The sequence below is a fragment of the Pieris napi genome, chromosome 3 (genome assembly GCF_905475465.1).
Source record: "Pieris napi chromosome 3, ilPieNapi1.2, whole genome shotgun sequence".
In the NCBI taxonomy this organism is placed as follows: Eukaryota; Metazoa; Arthropoda; class Insecta; order Lepidoptera; family Pieridae; genus Pieris; species Pieris napi.
Genome location: NC_062236.1, coordinates 4,207,909 through 4,229,979, shown reverse-complemented (window position 1 = coordinate 4,229,979; position 22,071 = coordinate 4,207,909). Strand labels below are relative to the sequence as shown.

The following is a 22,071-nucleotide window of genomic DNA, read 5'->3' as shown; positions in this document are numbered from 1 at the left end:
TAATGTACGTATTATTTCTAGGAAACATTTTTTTTGTTCATTAAAAATAACTATCTACAATAATAAAACGTAGGGGTTGTTGGTAGAGGGGTAACAATTAGGGGTTGTATGTATTTTTGTATGCTGTATCTTAAAAAACAAAAAAAAAAAACAATTTTTTTGGAGTGGACACACCTTATCAGTTATCACTGCGGGGTTTCAAAGATATATAGTAGACGATTCTCAGACTTACTGAATATGCATTAAAAATTTCAAAAGCATCGGTCGAGCCGTTTCGGAGGAGTATGGGAAGGAATTAGTTGTTATTATTAAATTAATAATTTTTTTTATTGTTGCAGTTCACCGCATGGGTAGACGCAGTTATCTTCGTGTTTAGTTTAGAAAACGAATCAAGCTATAATACAGTTTCAAATTACTTCAACAAAATGTCACATTATAGAAATTCTGCCGAAATACCAATAATATTAGTAGGAACACAAGGTACCTATTTTTTACACATCCTACTTGTATATTTTATGGTTTATGAGTCTATATTTTACTATACATAGTGATTACGATGCGTTTGATGCTTCCGCCAGTTATTTCATATCTAATGAACGGTGGCTTTTCCAGATGCCATAAGTGAAAGCAGTCCCCGAGTTGTGGATGATAATCGCGCTCGCAAATTGTCAAATGAACTCAGAAGGTGTTCATATTATGAGACATGTGCAACGTATGGATTAAACGTTGAACGAGTGTTTCAAGATGGTAAGACTAAATCTTTTTACTAAAAAAATATATATATTTTGAATAGTTATCAGTTAAAAATAAGTTTGTGTAATTATGAAGTATTCTATGTGTAATAAAAAAATTCGATTAAAATTATACGCTATTACGTTGCAAATGGCACCTACGCATTTTGCATTTGCGTCAGGGAATTATCTTGAAGCGCGGTAGGTGGCAAATGGGGAACTGGCAACACCGGCCCCAAGTCGAGCGCGGAGCGGTCGTGTGAGTCGTGTCATTCGTTCCGCATTGTTTACATTTTTGACAGCTGTTGTTTTAATGTTTGCCGGTGATACGATCGTTACGGTGAATAATTTTAGAAAATAAAGAAAACGTAAATGGATAAATCAGTTTTATTCAAGACAAATATGTCGCCTATATCCAGTTTGAGACGTCGAAGTTCCTGCTACAATATACAGAGAGCAGAAGAACGCGACCGTCGAAAATCATCTAAATTCGAATGTGCGTGTTGTTTTTACCGTTTAAAGACCTTTCGTGTGTAGAATTAATATATTAGTGAATAGTTTTTGCATGTAATGAGGTGTGTTTCAATACGTGTAAATATGTGGTGGTGATTTTTTCAGCATGCCAGAAGATTGTAGGTACGCGGTTGTCTGCTTCATCCCAATGTCTTTCTGGTTCGAGGCCGGTTACTCCACAACCGCTGGCGAACTCACCAAGCCATAACCATTCCACATTTCTATATAAGGTGAGTCTATATTATTGTGGCTTAATTATAAATTGTTGTGATCACGCTTCATCAAACTGCGGCCTTGATGGAAATCAATATGTAATTAATTGTTTAGCTATTTTACCTTCACTATTCGATTTAAATTTTGTATAGTTTATAAAGTACCCAAATTTGTGTGTTATTACATAAAATTTACTTTAAATATAGAGGTCCTTTAATATTAGGTTTTTAAAAACCATTAATAGGCCATTTATTTTATTGATAGCTAAAACTTGTAAAATAAGATATCACTTCTAGTGTTATAATCTAGAAACAACAATTCTTGATAATAATGTCAAAATTCTAGTAATGATAATCTTATCAAATAAAGAAAAATATATATTGATAAGTGGTATCAAATCTAAGATTTAGTTATAGAAATCCTGAATTTTTTTCCTGTTGTTACAAGGCATGTTCTTTATTATAGAATCTTTATTGGAAAGTTACCTTAACAACTAAAGGTGTCTTTCTTTCCTTTTCATAAAAAAAGTTAAAAGAAAAGAAAATTAAATGTTAAGAGAAAAGAGAACATTTTGGTGTATTGAAGAGTTCATAATTCTTATTATTCCATTAGTAATACTGAGCTGAAAAATCATTGCAATATCAGAATAATAAAAATTAAGAATAAAGTATTAACTGCACAATGAGCTATGTCTAATTAGCAGGGAAAATTACAAAATATAATGGAGAGGAATGTACTATATAATTCCTATATGTTAAATGAATGAAAATTTCTTGCTTTCCTGTTTTTTATGTAAACATGAATATTTAGCCTATATTCATGTTTATTATGTTATTCTTTTACATGTGAAAGCGATAACTTATAAATTATAATATCATACATAATATGAATGTTGTAATTTAAGAACAGAGAAGATATTACTATTCTATATTCTATATGAACAAATTACATTAACATGTTTTTATGACATATAATGCGTGGAAGGTATGTGTTATATATTGTGTTAACATGACGAAAAATCTATAAAATAAGGAATTTTGTCAAATTGTATGTTGAGATTAATTATAAATATGTTATAGTAAAACTAGAATTTCTCGAAAATATCTAAATAAAATTGCATGTTTACCAAATAATTGCTAAAACAATTTTATTAAATTTTGATGAGATATATTTAATAATTAAAATATCATATATAATTTTATATACGGTTTGTTGGTCATATTCCACAAATAAAATAGCAAGCGACAATAAGTTATGATTAACCAATCACAAACAATAGTTCCCTTCATAACCAATTTAGGTTCCTTAGATAGAATCGAGTTTCATTAAAGGCTTAAATTGAAATATGTAGTTCAAATAACCTTTAACTGTGATACTACTGAACTGATATACGAATCAGACACCTTTGTATGGGACAACTAAGTATAAAAAATTATTGGTAAATTAAAGTAATAACACACATTATCTATTATATATGATATTACTGTTATCTTCTATATTTAATTTTGTACTTAATTAAACATGTTTACTATGCATACCTAAGCATCAACAGAAGTCTGAAACAAAACATTGTCCATTTCAGGACACACTACCACGAAGTCATCACACATTGTCAGCATCATCACACCACTTACACAGAGGAGCATCATCCTTTGACGCATCTTCAAATAGCAGCGGCATATCCTCTACACACGTAGTTGAAATTCACAGCACAAATGGCTCAGATACCTCATCCCGGTGGGGAAATTCTCTGGGCAGCCATGGTTCTTCATCTGGCCTTGTTTCCATAGCAACAGAAAATAACAATGTCAAGTACACAACGCAGCACTGTCTCGATAACCTTCAGTCTAAGGAATCAAAAGATCTCCCTACTCCGTCTTCTACTCCAACGACATCAAGGAAGTCTAGAAGACGATCCAATCTATTCACACCCTCAAAGAAAGGCGATGACAGGCTGAAGAACGGTGAGCTAGGGTCGGGACGAGCAATACCCCTCAAGCAAGGCTACTTATACAAGAAGAGCAGCAAAGCGTTGAACAAAGAGTGGAAGAAAAAGTATGTGACGTTATGTGATGATGGAAGACTGACGTATCATCCGAGTTTACATGTAAGTTATTTTATATAGAGAGATTATTTTAAACGATTATTTGAAACGACTTAGGTTATTTTAAACGCCAATTAGTGGCTTATAATTTTAAAATTTCTCTCAACCATATAAAGTATCTCTGGATTTATAACGTTCTGTCATACGAGTAATAAGCGTTTAACCTACTTGCCTGAATTTAATTATTGTGTTGTTCATCAATAGATCAAACGATTTGAGGGAAAAATTATTTTGTGCTCTATCTCTCTCTCATGTGCGTTGATTTTTTATAAGCTTTCGTATATCCAAACTAAAACAATTGTCTCCATGAAGAGGCCTACGTTCAACATTGACCAATTGAAGTTCACGCTATCGGAGCATTTGATAAAGAATCTATAGAAGTTAAATTATACTAGATCTTTTGTCTATTGTGTTAAGAATGTGTATTTGTTATGGCTGGGATTTGTAACCGGTTTCGCGAGGCTGGTTCAAGGACACTATTGAAGGCGAGGTAATAAAATCTACATGACGGGTTTTAATGAGCGTAATGGGTTTAGGGTTACGTGTTACAACATATTACTACATTGTTATGCACTTTAGACTTAAGATGTTGCCCCAGCCCGCTACAGTATGTATTAGGTAACATCTTGTAAAACTTAGTTCCTAAGTATTTTATCCAAACGATATTCAACGATGTAAATTTTTGGTTTTAGGTATTGGAAAACCTATCATTTTTTTATGAAAAGCATACTTTCAAAGTTTTCGAATGAGTGTAGAATAGTGTTAATTGAAAGGGATTTAAATCATTCTAACAAACGTAGATACAAATGAAATCAATAGGAATATATTTTGTTATAAGTATTATAAAACGTTCCTATTTTCAAATAAACTAATACTTTCTTTGTAATATATAATCTAGCTTTTAGGCTGCTTTCCTTTCGGGCGTTTAAAACTATATAATGTTATAGAATCGGTCCAAAAAAAAAGGAGTAGGAAGCTCGACAAGTATTTATATGTGCACTTGGAGTACAATTTGTCAACGATTAAACACAAAGTGACGCGCGTGGCAGTTTTTTTAGGCTAATTTCTCACAGTATAAAACCGTTTTAATTTATAAGTTCACGCTTTAAACAATTCACACTTAATACATTCCGTGAAATATAGTTAACTATCACATTTAATTGGAAAATATTATATACAACTGATTTTTACTTACAAGACACGAATTTTCTTAGATATAGCAACATCTTTTTAATTATTTTGACTGAAATTTCAGGATTATATGGAAGATGTGAATGGAAAAGAAATTGCCCTTCAGTATGTGACTGTCAAGGTACCAGGGCAGAAGCCACGGGGTTCAAAATCTATTATCACAACAGTCCCCGGATACAATGGTTACACCAACTTCGACATCCATGACAGCATTGGTGGATTATCATTGGGTAAGTGTTGACTTATTAAAAAATACTATGTGTAAATATTTATTTCGAGTTTATTTCTATATTTAGAACAAAAGCGTAATTGCTGTTACGGAGTAAGCCTGCTGATAGCCACAATGGTATATGCATAGACTTAGGTTATCTAAAACCATTTTCCCTACCACGTTAGTGTAACGTCTAACGCCCGAACCCAATAATCAATCCACAATCTCTTTGTTTAAATACAATCTAAAATAAATTAAAAACAATCAGAGATCAGACCGTGACAGTCGATCGATCTCCTATCCATCCCAATAACCAAACCCTACAAAGACAATCCATTTTTGGCGACAGATAAAATGTCATTCCATTTTACCGAGTTTTCACTCATATTTGATAATAAATGTAAAGTAAATAAAACCGTACAAATAACATAAAAATATACATGTGTATGTTTAAAACATAACAAACAGTTTTTTTAATTATTTAAAAAACTGGTGTAAGTTAAAATCTGTTAAAATAAATAACTGTTGAATCGAGCTTTCGTCAACTGTCATTTTCTACAAAGGTCTCTCCACAGACACCGATACGACTTCCCATGGATAGCTTGTATCGACAGATGGCTATTACAATCCGTCGATTGGTTATTGGCACACTTGTTACAACATTTGGATTATGATTACTATGACTCAGATGGGGGATTATGGATTGAGATAGGTTATTGGGTACGGGCGTAAGAAAGCTGTAAATCCCTTTGGATTATCATTGCATCTTTTATCAATTCATTTTAAATGCTCATTTTAACCGTCAAACTTTATCAACTACTCTGAGTTGTACTCAAAGAAGAACTAAATGTAAATTTTTTAGACCTTCCATTCTTTTAAATTAATCTCTAGAAGGATACATAGTTTATGAACATAATTTAATTTGATTACAGGTTACAAAGATAAGCCAACTCGGGCGACGGACAAAGCTCTTATCTCTGCATTTGAAGCTATGAAGGAACCGGCTTCTAGCCGGCAGTCGTTAGCATCAGAGATAGATATCGCAAATGGAACGGACAAAGACACTCCACATGTGAAGAAAAGGCATCGACGGATGAAGAGCAGTGGTGTTAAGAAGGATGAAGAAGGTATTGCCTTGGGTTATCTTAGATGTAGATCAAAGTTTCCTGAATGATATAAATTTGTAAAATCTCACTAAATTATCTAAAGAAATCTGTTATTCTTAGTTCAATTTGAGTTTTGCATTAGTCAGGCACGATTTCTATTTGAAGACGCGATTTTGCTAAAATGCTGAACTACGGTTTAGTAATCAAATGGCAACAGAGCCCTTATAGATTCGCCGTTTCTATCTGTTCCTATGCCACGGCTGCTTTGTTCCTAAACTATTAAGACTACATTGAATCTTCATATTTTTATGTATCGATGAGGCAAACGGACAGGAGGCTTACCTGATGTTAAGTGATACCGCCCATGGACTCTCAAATTGCCAGGAGGCTCGCAAGTGCGTTATGCCCTTTGAAATAGATATATGTACCCTAATCTATCTGGCTACTACGGAACAACTCGCACTTGGCCAAGTTTTTTGTAAAAGGGAGCGTTCAAGTATTACGTCACGCAATTTTTGGAGATTATTGACCCCCCCCCCATGTATCGCGCAGTAAAACGTTTCGTGACCACCTAGTGACTCTTTATACCTTAAAGTTACCATTATGTGGTGTTAAGTACTGGAAAGTCGAAAATAATATTAACAAGAAAGCGCAATTCAATTCCCGCACCGTATCGTAAAGTTTTACAAAAGGACCCCCCCACCATCCAAAATCGCTCCCTAATGGGTTTTCTTAAGGATATGAATTATTCTTTTCAGAGGGTGAAAATGCAACATCCTGTGAATTTACAATAGTAAGTCTGGATGGCAAGCGTTGGCGATGGGAAGTCTGTGGAGGGAGTAGTCCTGGAGCAGCCGCAGCGGAAAGAGATGCCTGGGTTGCAGCTGTGGAAGCGCAGATACTGGCGTCGCTACAAGGACGGGTTAGTACAAACATTCTATTTATGATTAACAAATTACTCAAATAAATATTTTTAGATACAAAACGTAATTGAAGTCGATCGAGGGTTCATTCGAGGTCGCAGTGCTAAATTACTTTTTTGTTTGACAGTGTAATAATAATAGCAGTTGTCAGTTGTGATCTTGATACGTAATATAACAAAATCAAAAGTTTTGTGAATATATGAAATGACGTAGAAAATAAGAATTATATTATAGCATTACCGTTATGTCAGTTCTCTTCTCGCACAGAGCTACGTAGATTTTGATTTTACTCGTTTACTGTTCTTTTTTTTTTAATTTTATGGCCTGGTAACGAGAGTTTACTGTTCTCTTTTTATGCCATAGATTATAGTTTCACAAAATAAAGGCTTTGTTTTTCAGTTTCGTTAAAGAAGATTATTGTTATTAAACTGTTTGTTCGTATATATATAAGACCGCATGTTGTACATTTATATGCTAAATGTTGTTTTCCTCTGATTAAATACATATTAAAACTTTATAATATTTTGTTTTGTTTATATTTGTGTAAATCTACTAATGGATATTTCTTTTAAATAAATGTATGTATTTTCAGACGTCCCGTCAGCCCGCACCAACGGGCGCGAATTCAACGGGCGACGTACGAGCTACGTACTACATTAGGAGGGTGAAAGGAAACGACAAGTGTTGTGATTGTGGAGCTACAGGTATTATATTAATAATAATATTTAATTAATTTTTACATAATTAGGTTTATTAAAATGGATCATTTCTTCATTTAACCTTATGAGTGTCGAACCCAACTAAAGGCCGTCAACGCACTCGCGAGCCCTTTGGCATCAAGAGTGTCCATATCACTTAACTGTTTGCCGACTGTTCTATAAAAAAAAAATCATTAAGAAAAGTACGGTGAAAAACGGTGGCAAAGGCCCGACCACGACAAGAAAGTATTGCTTGCTCCCTACTCTCGCTCCATGGCTATTTGTTTCATGCTACGTTCGCCCTTTCTCACTCACTCTTAATCGCTCTCTCCCTTTTCTTCGATAAAAACGCTGCTCATCTTCGTGACGCTAATATTATTATTTAAAAAAAATACCCTCATGCGCCTAAATAAGTTTCACTTCAATAAAATTCTTTATTACTTAGCACCCAATACAATAACATTCATTTTAAAGTGCCTACTTACATTGTTTTCTGTGGTTTTTTTCCAGATCCGGACTGGGCGAGTTTGAATCTAGGCGTATTAATATGCATAGAGTGTTCTGGCATACACAGGAACCTCGGCTCTCATATATCAAGGGTTCGCTCTCTGGACCTAGATGAGTGGCCGTAAGTAAATTTATGATGATCTGAATATTTATAAAATAATGCAATCAATGTTTAAGTAATAAGTATTTTATTGGTTCTGTGCCTTAGATACCATATCTTTGTATGAATCTAGTATTTTGGGTAAAATGGATTAAATGATTGCGAGGACTATCGAAAGTTTTAAGAATTTTAAAGGGCGTCGACGCATAAATGTTTTGCATAGGGCAGCTCGCGTCGAGAATCGAACTTAAGATTTCTAGCTAAGCACGTGCGTTAGTCACTAACAATCAGTACTATACTATTACATATAACTATGATTCCCATATGTTTAAATCCAATACATTTCTGACGTACTGAGGGACTTAGTTATTTAAAAATAACGTTTTTTTTTATTAAATAATTTATTTTAAAAGTTTCTTTTTATTTCCAGTCTCGGTCACGTGAGCGTGATGGTGTCTATGGGCAATACTCTAGCCAATTCTATTTGGGAAGCGGATTTGAGGGGGCACATCAAACCTATCGCGGCCAGCAGTAGGGAGGATAAGGAGCGGTATGTGATTCCATTTATCCCAAAGTAATCTATTTAAAAATTGAACATTAATATCTCCCAAGTAACCAATGCTTAGCATAGATTCCAATTTATGATATATACCTAGCTTAGATTATTTTACATTTTTTATTTTTTAATATTTGTTATCCTATATCCTAGCTACCTTTAGTACCGTCTATCGGAAACCCTTCACGGGTAAAAGCCTCCTCCAGCTTTTTCCTACTGACTCTGTCTATGTCTCTCTTTCTCCATTCGTTTCATGCTACCGCTTCTATTTCTTCTATCCACCTATTTTTTGGGCGACCTCTTCTCTTTCTTCCCCTTGGTCCTTTCCATTTCTATCCATGTCGATTTACTTAAGAAAGTCGTTATTAAAAAAAATGAACTAATATTTATATATTATACATTTTTATAATTCAATATTGTGAGTTCTCTTTTACTTTGATTTTAGCAATATTTTCAATTTCAGGTGGATAAGAATGAAATACGAGCGTCGGGCGTTCCTATCGAGCACCGAATCGAGCGTCGTGAGTGATGCGTTGAAGACGGCGTCGTCACGTGGCGTGATGTCGACGATCGCCAGGCTGTTGGCCGCGCCGCCGCCGCGAGCCCCTTCCCCCACTGAGAGGTCGCTTGCCTTAAGAGCTGCGTCCGCTGCAGGAAATTTATCTGCTGCCCAGCTTCTTATATGGGTGAGTTGGGATTTGTTCATATAGTGTTTGAAATGTTAAACGTTGAAATTTATTTATTTCCTTGTAGTATTCCTATAGCTAGTTATTAAACATAAAACACAATTAACAATTATTATTATTACCTACTAATACAAAAATAATATATATACTTATGTAATAAATTGTAAGTTGCATTGATCATTGTAATATATTTAATATAAAAGAGAAATAACAAAACCATAATATCTAATAAAGGATACCAGAGTTATTTATATTATTTTTTAGTTACATTAAATATATCTATTTTCTGGTAATTTGAGCTATAATCTGAAGGTACATGAAATTGATTGTTGGGGTTTGTATGTATTCATATTTTTTAGCCTTTTTAGTTGAAAAAATGTTCTTTTAAATCTTGTAAATTGATTAGTGGAGATAGGTGAATGAATATTTTTGAGTATGTATCACGTATACCATATATGAATTTGAAAAACAAGCTTCTTCAGTATAAACTTATGTTATATTCACTAAGTTCATAGCAACTTAACGCAACTGCCTATGGCTGAGTTAAAAAACTTTTAATAAATCATATATTGTTAAACATAATAAAAAATCTTTTCAGCACAATGGCAACCCCAACTTTCCGGACGCAGATGGCCACACATGCCTCTTCTACGCCCGTGCTGCGGCGAATCATCTCTCGGGGATACCGACTCAATATCCCAAAAACCTCCAAATCATGTGCCCCCTCCACCCCTCCCCTCCCCAAACTTCTGGAAATACCTCAACTAGCTCCAGCTCGAGTGCGAAAAGCAAGGAAATCGAATGTAATTGCATAATTTTCGAACTCCTGAACGCGCAAAGTTCGGCCAACGCGTTAATAGATATACTACTGGGGTTACAAAATAACCAGTTCAATTTCGATGTCGCTGGAGGCTTTGCGACCTTAAGCCGGCCCTCACTTGGCCCAAACCTATCGCTTACTAACGGGAAATGTGGCAGCATTGTATAAAACACGCGAAACATACCAATGATGGCGGAATAAAATGGTAATTAAAACAAATTAAAGTTAGTAATTTTTTTTTGTTAATCTGTTGTTACGACGATTATAAAAAAATTTACTAGATTACTGACATAAAACGCACTATCGGAGCTCGTAAAAATATATAAATTATTTAATTGGAATTATTACACTTCAATTAACTAAAAAAAACTGATCAGTAAAATTATTTATTTATAATCTGTCGCATTGCTTCATAGCGTAAATAAAGACTAGACTAGACAGTGCAACCTCTCTTAAAAAATAAATCAGTCTAATTACCATTTTTTGTCTCTTTCTGTTACGCTGTGACGAAAAGAGACAAATGAGTTGTAACGTCGAAGTAATATTTTTAAGTATTACTACCATTTTATTCCTGTTATTAGATGCACAAGCTTAATGTGAGGTTACCAAAACACGAAGTATACACCTATAGTGCTATGTACATAAGTATTCTAAATAGTCATTTAAATTTGTATTTTGAACTATGCTTATTTCAATTGTGCAATATAGTGAAAATGTGTCACACTTCATATCTGACCCGCTGGTAGGGAAACCTATTTTAGTATTGACTAAGAGTACTTCTACTTAAGATTAAGATATGAGTCTTAGCACTAAGACTTACGTTAAAAATGTATTCCATTTAGACATACAGAAGTCATAGATCGCGCTAAGTCTTACAAAACCATGCCATGATCGTCGAAGCGAAATAAAATTGTGGGAAAACACGCCCTTACGTAAGGGAGAGTTCAAGTATTACGTAACGTATTTTGGAGGGGCGGGGGGGTTACCTTCTGTAAAACGTTACGATGCGGGGCGGGGATTAAATTACGCGTTATTGTTAACTGGTTTCGACTTACACCACATAATAGTAACTAAAGAGTCACTAGGTGATCACGAAACGTTTTACTATACTTGGGTACAGTACTGTACTTGGGTACTGAAAAACGTTACGGCGAGTTACATGGGGGGGGGGGGGGTCAATAATCTCCAAAAATTGCGTTACGTAATACTTTAACGCTCCTAAGGCGAAGATTAAATCTATTGATTTGTATACAATTTCTTTATAGTTCTCTCAATGCTGATGTCTTGGAATAAATCTATACTTCTATCGTTATTGGAAGCTTCAGAGTAGCAAGCAGCTCACAACTAGAATTCAAAGTATTAGTGAAGCAATTAATAATGGGCGTGGTGTAGCAAATTTATTTCAGAGTTAATTAATTTACGGTGCTTTTTTCTAACTCATTTATTTTTTGTAGACAATTGAAATTTTGTAATTATGTACCGATTAACATAAAAAGGAATCGATAAAAAAATTATGGCAAAGTATTGAACTTGTAGGTAATTTGAAACCATGAATTAAACTAATTTCATGTTTTTAAAATTTATTTTTAGCTAATTTGTAAATAATACTAAAGTATTAAAGTCGAGAGAAAATGAAAATTTATCGTTACGTATTATAACAAAAATTGTAACATTATTAAATTATAATACATATATTTCCTTGAATTCGTACGTATACGTTTCAATGCATAAATTACGCTCCAGTTCAGTAATGTGTCGTGGCCGGATCGCGGTCATTTCATGATTCCTTCATAAACCAATCGTAAATGAGTAACATTATTCATCGTAAGAAGCGATATTCTTTCGGTGAAGCATATTGGCGGCATAAATTGAAATTATGTCCTAGTTAAAAGGCATGGTGTGGTTCCCGCGTTTTTATAAATGTCGGAGAATTGAATCAGTCAATAAGTTAAATTAAAAAAAGGTAAAATAAAAACAATTTTCACTAAACTGATGTTTGGTTATATATTTACGATCGAATCTAATGATGATTTTCGATCGGGCCACGACATATATATTGCGTATATACTTGTCTTTTATTTATAAAGTAAAAAAAATATTTACTATTTTTATCTTGAATTCCTATCCAAATAATTATGTGCATCGTTTTCGGTCTTATGTCGATTTTCAAGGATGAAATGTGTCATTGGCACATTAAAGATAACGCTACATGTTCATATAATCCAATTTAGATAATGGCATGTAATTAGGTAAATATATGCATTGAACAAAAGCATGTACAATGTGCATTATTGATTACTTTGTGTATGATACTGCGTTTTAATTATAGTAATTTTTTACATTTAATCGAACATCACAGTAAATCACCGTAATAAATCTTTTCTAGTTGTGTAGTGTTTGTGTGTTGATCACAAAACTGGTATTCTGCCTTTGAATATTTATTTGTCCGCAGATTATCCATATCTGGTGGAATATCAGTATTAGGTATAGGTAGTTGTTAGATAAATTATTAAATTAGTGTAAAAGATCTCAGCTCAACACTATTTTAGGCTATTTATAAATAATGTCGCTTCCGTAAAAGATGTACTTTCGTATCACTTATTAGTATAAGATCCCGATATACAACGACCTTCACCGAGATGCTTATTTAATGAAACGTATTTTATATTTAATTTAATATGTCAATAAATATAATCCATATGGGTTGCCTAGCAAATTTCAGTCCAGAGTATGTTTAATTAATATTTAAAAAAAATATTTTTTTATAATTTGCATGTAGTAAATTTTTTTTAATCAATATTTTTAATCAGGGTAGTATTACATATGTATCACTATAACTTTCTTTTTTACTAAAGATGTATATATACTTTAGTGTCACATAAATAATTAATTGATTAAAAACAACCTAACGTTTGCATATTCTTCAGGGCTTCATACTTTCGATTGGTATAGAATTTATCTAATAATCATACCGGTGAAATTTAAAAAAAATTTTTTTTTTTAAATATTAATTAAAATACTCTGGAATGAAATTTGCTAGGTAACCCATATGGATTATATTTATTGACATATTAAATTAAATATAAAATACGTTTCATTAAATAAGAATCTCGGTGAAGGTCGTTGTATATCGGGATCTTAGACCATATAGATTAGAATTAGAAAGATCGGTTTATTTGAAAGATTTGAAACATTCCAATTTTAAATTATTTAAACGTAGAACCTTAGTATTACTAGTTAGAGATTCCAAAAGTATATAAGTGTTCGCGTTTGCACTTACCTATAGCATATGGTTAATGTGATAATCCTAAGATTTTTCAAAGTTAAGCCAAATGTACTGAACCCTTCTGTGCCTACTTTAGGTAGTACGCTTTATACCTACTTGTTTATAGATAAGAGATTACGATAAAATGTCTTCTAACTGTCACTTGATACTCGAGACATCGAGATTTTCACGTAGATTAATGAATGCATTTATTTCTTAAATAACTGTATTTGATGCAAAATTCATGTATTGTTTACGGATTTGTTTATTTCATATAATTCTTGATTTGGTATATAAGTCAATAGCACCAAATACCTAATTATAAGGAATAAGATATTTTCCGTGACTTGGTGTTTTGACTTATTTACCAGCAATAAAAGACCTATTCTATACTTTAAATAGTGATTCGTTATTTGAATAAAGTATTTTAACTTCGTTACCCAGACGTGCGTTTGTTTTTTTTTTTAATTTCGTTTTTATGCTATGTTTGTTTTGTACAGGCCAAAGAGCTTATATTGTACATATTTACGGCGCGCAGCAAGATGCTGTTCTACGATTAGATCTTCGTTATTGTAATTTTTAAGAAATTTGTTGATGTTCTTAATCTTGTGAAATAAAGAATTATGATGGATGTGAAGAATTTTATTCCTTTAATAATTTGACACCTACACGCATTAAAATATCTCTAACAGATTTGACTTGACATCAACACAACAACTTGATTCCGTTTTAATTAAACAACGGAAAATTAAACAACAAATATTTATTATACATATATTATTTATAAGGATTTATTACAATAAATAAGCATAAAAGTTTATACACATTTATTAATTAATATATTAAATATTGATAACCAACATTATACTATGTTTTTAAATCTTTATTAACAGTTTCATTCCAACTACATGCGAAAACCCATAGCTTATGATCTTTTGCTTGTTTCTCAGCATCATCAAATGTCTGAGGCATTACTTTATTAGCTGTTTCTGGTAAAAATAGTGCGGTTGCTGCAGCCACTAACGAACAAACAGATAATATCAATATCGGTAGGGAACGATAGTACACATCTGAATAGACTATGTATGGGGAGAAGATCATGGCAAAAGAGCTGCATATATGAGCTATGTTGACACCAGACGCTCTCACTGCGGCGGGCAATACTTCCGGGACCCATTGAATTGAGATATTATACGCCATATTTAGAACAAACCTCATAGACACGGCGCATGCTACTGATTGCCAACCAGAGAAACATGTAGTCATCACACCAAAAACTGAAGTAAGTACTAATAATACGAAAATGAGGACTCTCCTTCCAAATACGTCCATTATGAAGGCAACCACCAACGAGGACGGAAGCTCTGTAGATGATATTAGTGTAAATGAAATAAAGAAATTAGAATCTAATAAATTAATTGTCCTAAACAATGCGTCGAACGTCATGGCTACCAGAGTATACTGAAGGCATATTATAAGGAATACATTTCTTAGATATGGTCTTTTAAACACTTCTAAAATGCTCATGTCCTTGGCTTCTTCACAATTCAAAGCATTTACCTTAAACTTTTCAATGAGGTCCGGTGGTATTACTTTCTTGTTTACTTCAGCAACTCTTTCAGCTTTCTTGATAGCTTCGTCTACTCGTCCTTTAGAAATTAACCATTTTGGACTTTCTGGGAGATAAAGAGGAGCTAGTATTGCAGTTAATAGAGGAATTGACGTCACCAATGCTGTTATTTTCCAATCTCCACAAGCTAAAGCTATCCAGGGTAAAACGACAACTGCTAAACAATAAAATACGCCAAAGGTTACGTTTGCCACAGAACTCCTGTGTTTAGGAACAATAAATTCTAAGCAAATAAGATATGCCATTATCCTACAAGAATCATATGCGGTCCCAGTAAGAAACCTATAGACTGAAAAATCATAAATATTTTTGGAGAAAATAGTAAGAATTCCAAAGATACCTCCCATAAGAGTACTGATGATGGCTGCACTTAATCTTCCATATCGGTCTGCTAGATAGCCAATTATGAAGCTTCCAATTATAGAACCAACAAAATAGATCGCCTGTGCCGTAGCAGGGTAACTGTCTTTCTCACAAACCCATCCCATTTCACTGGTGATTGTTGGATACGGTATTTCACTCTTATTGAATTCCCATCCATGTTGGCAAGGAATAGTTGGCGTATTGCTGTCAGGTTTATTTCCTGTTAAAACTATGTCCGCCCAGTTTACATCATAAGTTGAACATCTTGAATATCCAAAGCGAGAATTGTCTGGGGGCGCTGCATAATCCCGTCTTTCGATTTCAGTCAAGTTTTCCAACTCGGGGATCCTGCACCAATGGTTTGGCGATACTTCTGTCAGAAATATTTGCGTGAAGTATACGAATACAACAAACGTGTAGAAGGGAAACATCGCGAAGGACATGTAAAGTTGGTAGGGGCCAAGCTCACCCGCGGCTGACAGCAAAGAATCAAAATCGACATCTTGACCTGACATATTTCTTGAGTTAATTTGACTTCTTTCACTTAGCTTTTATTTAAGTTTATTGACACGATATCTGATTTCACTTTCACTTTTTTCCACAGATACATTTTTGATTTTGATCCATCTTCATTGCAATTCTTAATTACAAAGAAAAACTAAACTTGTCTCATCTGGGTGAATATTCCAACAGCGAACAAACTGAGAATGTATTTCAATAAATACCAGTTTACGTCGTGAGAGATATACAGGCAGTTGCAAAATAAGCTTTATTTTAACCGACTTCAATAGGATTCAATTTGATTTTTTTTTTAATTTTTATTTCATATAGGATAAAATTTAATGATTACATTATCCTTTATATATAAGAAAATATTATAATTTAAAAGCATTATTTTTCTTTTTTTAAAGTTTATTATTATTATTTGCAGTATTTTATAACTGAGTTTGTATTGTTTGTTTAAAGTTATGTTATTAATCATGTATTTAAATCCCACAGAGACTTACTAGGAAATATAGAACAAAAATTAAGAAGCTCAAGTGATATTAGACACAATTTAATAATTTTAATCATATCATTGGCTGACACACTGTATAAAATTCATGAATTAGTGAGTGTGCGTCCAATCGTTCGATCCATATGTCTCAATTAATTCAATCTATATGGAACGTGATTGACAAAACATTGATGGTAACCTTTTCATATAAATTGTATTTCGACCCTGAATCGTTTGTCAAAATATTAAATTTAGTGCTAATTATTATAAAACGTTCTTTATATGGCGTGTAGGCCTCGTGATTCAACGATATCGTAAAGTGGCCTGGACGCCTGAGATATTAGGTTCGATTACGGTCGAAGTCGGAAGTGTTTATGGTGAAACTTCACCATAGTATTGCTTCATTGTGTTGTCAGAGACCAAAGTTGGAGCTCATTAGAGAAGCATGAGCGGTGTAAAATATATTAACAATTTAAATAAATAACATTTTCAAATTTCAGTTTCTAGGATATATCGGACTAATTTTGAAGACACAAATTTTTCCACAAAGGAAATATTTCTTCGTTTATTTATTCTTAGCTTAGCGTAAGAGCTATCTACCATTCATAAACGTAAAAATAATTTTCCGGTAATTGTTGATATAAATGCGTTTTGAAACAAGCAAGTTTGTCGATCTTACATACATTAGGTTTTTATTTCTGATTCTATGAAGACGTTTCTCAAGTACCTACAAATTTACTTACGATAATTATGAATTATGCAATCTGCTTCAATATTATTATCCGATTTTCCTTATAGCAAATATATACATTATAAGTTGATGACTAGGTTTATTCATCATAATATTTATGTTTTTCCCTGCTTGTTCATTTGCATTAATGAAATATGTATGCAACGGAAAATCAAGTAGGTACATAATTTAGTTTAATCTCTTGTAAAAAAGTTGCCCAGTGTCATGTTTTTAGTTTTTTATCTACTATAAAAGCCTGTGCAAACTATCGTGTATGCAAATGGGCCACATACGTGCGGAGACTAATAAAGATTTATTAAAAAAGTACGATTTAGGCTGTTAGGCGTACTGTGTGATTAAAAATCATACTTTTTAGATTTTAAGTGTGTATTTTATGGCAGCCAAAGCGGGGATATTCAGTAAAAATTCAACAAAAGGCTCTTTGAACGTGATCTATCTATTCCGTTCCGTGGCTATTCATACTTTGCATACTCTTTTCATGGATATTTATCATTAAATGACCATACGTTTCCGCAATCCTTTATGAAATCCGATAATTTATACAACGAAAAATAAAACTATATTTTTGTTTATAAATACAAAAACTATTTTATTGCTTACGATATGGATTTAAAAGTAAGTGTGTGGAGTTGGTCGCAGCACACATGTCGTAAACAATAAGATTGCTTGTTCTTTTTTTTTATCTGCTCATCTCTAGCGAATGGTCACCTGTCTCACATGGTGGGTGCTGCGAAATTGTATGACAATTATAGTTCCGCAAAGATCAGTTGTTATATGCGTTTTGCTAGAGTTTAGTTTAGCGCTGTTCATTTTCCTCTTTACTAGCATTTCCTATATAACCATGCTATGAAACTTAATGGTATAATAATAACTTATTCAAGGTCAACAGATCTCTTTTCAGTGTCACATTAACTGAAGTGTTACATGGTCATTATCATGATGTGTTTTCTAAGAATTGTTCATGTAGAATAATTTGCTTCGTGTAAACATATTATATTATACAGTAGGTATAAAACTTAATTACTTCGAAGCTAATTAAAAAGATAATTAATCTTAAAAATTGAAAGTGACAATTTTTAGCGTTCAAATTTAAACAAATACGTTTCTTGGTTCCGTTCCGGTTTCCATTCCCGGGAAATAGATGTGTTCAGCATAAACTCAAGCTACCAAGCTAAGAAGGGTACCTATTAATAATAAATAAAACAAATATCTATTCCATGACTCTTCAAGGGATTACACAAATAGGCTTTTGCTATTAAAAAATTCTGTTTGCAAATGGTATAGACACAAAGCATATTTATTCTGTTCTATACTTTATATATATGTGAGGAAAACATATTTTCCTATACAAACTCTTTTTATAATTTATTTTTCTTCTTTGCCGTCTGATCGACGATGTTTAATTTGTCACTTGACATAATAGATGTAAGATGTTTTAATTTTTTTCATTACATTTTTTTATTTTATAAAACCTAAAATATAGGCTTTAAATGTTGTTACTTTTATATTCACAGAGAAACGCAGTTGCGCCTTATTTATTCCCAGTACTCGTACAAACGATCGATACCATTATATATATATATATAAAGTATAGAACACAGGTTTTATTGTTTTAGGCAGTCGAGTTTGAAGGTCGTTCCCAATTAATTGCTATAATTATGTCTGGGTTGACATTCTCCAATCAAAGACAATTTTCGCCAACATATATCTATTATGAACAATTTAGTTTACAACGCAATTGGTCTAGTTATCAATAGCCATGACTAAACTTTTGAGCGCTGTTGGACAGTTCATAAATAAACACTAAGTCTTAATTAAGTTAATTGAGTTCGAGTTCGTTAAGAGAAAAGCGATAGTATTTGCTCATGACCCACTTTGCCGTGTGCTTTACACTGTAAACAAGAGTGTTACTGAAACCAAATGTAACTACTGAACAAATACACCAATTGTTAAAAGAACAAAGAGTAGAACAGAAAATGGAACGACGTAATACGTCTTTTAAGTTTGTTTTTCTCGGTAACAAACTCATTAATTATTCAATAACCTTGAAGTTTAGTCAATTTGGATATTTAATTTTGTTTGAAGAATATCGAAGAATGATATCCGTATCCATACATGTTTTATGTTATAGTATATGTATAATAGCTGGTGCCCGCGACTTCGTCTGCGCAGAATTAAAATAACATTTGTCCAAATGATTTAGCGTGAAAGACGTATTTTATCTACTTTAAATACCAGAAGCGATAAAAGTAGGTCTCTAATTTCATTTAGGTATCAATTTATTACTAAAAAATGTGAATGTGGAATTATAATTTTTTATTGTAGCTATGGGTCACTATTTTTGCTATAATGGCTTACACATAAGATATAGATGTTATATAATACGGCGGAATTTTTTGTAGGACTAATTATTAAGATAAACATTTCCATAATATGTAATATGTGTAACTAGCGGTTTTGGCAGCCAGAATGGCTCGCAGATGGTAAATTTTTTACTTACTTACTTGATATTATGGACAATTCACACAATATCTTTATAAATTGTAGCCTTTGTGTTATTCTGATGTATAAGCTAAAAAAGCAAAGTTTAATTAAAATCCATTCTGTAGTTTTTATGTGAAAGAGTAACAAACATCCATCCCTTCTTACAAACTTTCGCGTTTATAATATTAGTAGGATATATGTTGATTTAAAATTTGTATACGAAGCTTCTTAATTGCGACTCCAATTTTATTTTTATTTAGACTTTCTTGACCGGTCACGTGCTAGGTATCAGGTTATTTATGTTAAGCTAAGCATAATAATCGTGTAAGTATAACAATTTTGCCAAACTTCAAAAATGCCTTAATACTTTTATTTTATAGTTTATAATGACACCCCGTACTGCCCTGCGATTCTGTAACTCACTTTTCGAACTCACACAGCGGTTTTCGCATCGGCGGTCGCTCTCAAATCAGTCGTGAAGCAGTCATTTTATGATTTGGCATTCTAATAAACAATAAACTACAAGCTCCCACCTTTTCAGAATCTGGTTATTACCCTAAGGAAATTAACTTTATAATGTGGTCTGATGACAGTGAGACGATTGGTCTCTCGCTAACCATGATGGCTATAAAACACTCAAAACGTGGGTTTTTGTACTGTAATATTCATTCTAGGAAAACGTTTAATTAAAACTACTATTAGTTAAAATCTAATTGGAGCCTGTAAACCAAAGATTAATGAAAAACTTCTTCGATTGGAATCAAAATAAGGAAAGAAATTATTAATAATATTGTATTTAATTTCCTTAAAAACGTAAACGAGAAATTCTAGCATAAACAAAGAAGCAAGCAAATTTAATTTAGATTTTTTTAATTGTATTCTGTAATTTTTTTACTTACTGATTCGGAGGTTGGTTCTACTGAGAATTATCGGCAAGTTTTCAAAGGCAAATATTACATGTTTAAACAATAAATTTATTTAGTTCGTTTCGTCTTGGATTAGTCAATGCAGTATCTGAACGCATGTTGCGCACAGATTAAATTAATTTCTACAGTTAAATAGTGATATATTTTTATAAATAAAAAAATATGATTTTATTGTATTTTTCGAAATAAAATCACAAATAATTGGTTTTTAATATTCACCACATAATTGAAAAGTAAAAAAGTTTTTCCATTTGGACATGTAAATTAATCCTCTGATCGTCAGAGTATTTAATAAAAGGCCTCGATAAGCCCCTTAAAGCTCCAAGCGTAAAATTTCCCATTCGAAATCCATTTAGGTATTTATTTATAATAATGCTCTAAATTTATAAAATTGAATTGTTGGCAAAAGTGGAATCTATAGATATTGTTATCAAACTGATAAATTCAAACAGCAAAACACGGTATAAATATTTAATTTAAAGGATTATATGTAATTAGTACAAGGGTATTAGATTATTTATAATTTTGTTTTTGTATCAGTCATTTGACAACTCCATACCTATCGCTCCTTTGACGGTGGAGTTATACTTGAACATCCAAAAATACGCGACGAACATGATGACTTTCGGAACACTTCACCCGGGTTTTTTTTAAGTTTTCGAAGACTTATAAACTCTTTTAAAAAGAACGGAGAGATTTGATTATAGAATTTGATTGTTTTAAAACAATGAAAACTTATTATTAATCGATTTACAGAAAACGATATATATTTAAACAATCTTAGCTAAGTGAACTGTCAAAAATAGACTAACAGCCGTACTTAGCTGTTCATTAAATTATGGCTAATAGTAGAATAAATAAAGACCCAAATTTAACTCGGATACGAAAACGAAATGTAACGCCTTACAGAAAGCGACCGTTTTTGTTTATTTTGAATTCAATAGAAGGTTACAGTTGGGGCAGTAGTTAAGCATCCGATTCTCAATGGTTGTAATCAAAGTCACTTTGGCTGTGGACAAATGGATTTTTCTTTCTATGTGCTTATTGAATACTATATACCGAATTCTGATTAATATACACAAATAACAGTGAAATTATCAGCGCAACAGATGAAGAAGTGTGCCGTGTTGGGCTCTGGGACTTCATACAACCCATTAAGGACATGATCACATCAAGCATCACGCTTTCGACCTGTAAAGGAAATATTATATAAAAATATCTTTAAATATCTCTAATATCTCTATAAATTCTATCGTAAGTGATCAATTGAGCAAGTGACACCGAAATTCGATAACG

At 32.6% G+C, this 22,071-nt stretch overlaps 2 protein-coding genes across 4 annotated transcripts in view; one reads left to right on the top strand and one right to left on the bottom strand.

Moving 5' to 3' along the window:
* The window catches only part of LOC125063635 (centaurin-gamma-1A), a 121,192-nt gene extending 109,837 nt beyond the window's left edge, over window positions 1-11,355 (top strand). For all 3 annotated transcript variants that reach the window (XM_047670171.1, XM_047670172.1, XM_047670173.1), the window contains 12 exons: window positions 339-480; window positions 613-747; window positions 1,350-1,474; window positions 3,040-3,564; window positions 4,817-4,982; window positions 5,896-6,090; window positions 6,828-6,991; window positions 7,585-7,696; window positions 8,201-8,318; window positions 8,728-8,847; window positions 9,317-9,539; window positions 10,138-11,355. In XM_047670171.1, the coding sequence (XP_047526127.1) occupies window positions 339-480; window positions 613-747; window positions 1,350-1,474; window positions 3,040-3,564; window positions 4,817-4,982; window positions 5,896-6,090; window positions 6,828-6,991; window positions 7,585-7,696; window positions 8,201-8,318; window positions 8,728-8,847; window positions 9,317-9,539; window positions 10,138-10,527 (2,415 nt within the window). In that variant the 3' untranslated portion in view covers window positions 10,528-11,355. The remainder of the gene's footprint in view (window positions 1-338; window positions 481-612; window positions 748-1,349; window positions 1,475-3,039; window positions 3,565-4,816; window positions 4,983-5,895; window positions 6,091-6,827; window positions 6,992-7,584; window positions 7,697-8,200; window positions 8,319-8,727; window positions 8,848-9,316; window positions 9,540-10,137) is intronic.
* Window positions 11,356-14,436: 3,081 nt separating this feature from the next.
* On the bottom strand, window positions 14,437-16,328 carry LOC125063694 (carcinine transporter-like). The gene has a single exon (XM_047670269.1). It carries the CDS (start codon window positions 16,130-16,132, stop codon window positions 14,492-14,494), a length of 1,641 nt encoding a protein of 546 aa, XP_047526225.1. The 5' UTR covers window positions 16,133-16,328; the 3' UTR covers window positions 14,437-14,491.
* Between the last annotated feature and the right edge of the window lie 5,743 nt (window positions 16,329-22,071).

What these genes read in the sequence shown, in the direction of transcription:
- LOC125063694 (XM_047670269.1), bottom strand. Translation starts at nt 16,132, where the DNA reads ATGTCAGGTCAAGATGTCGATTTTGATTCTTTGCTGTCAGCCGCGGGT.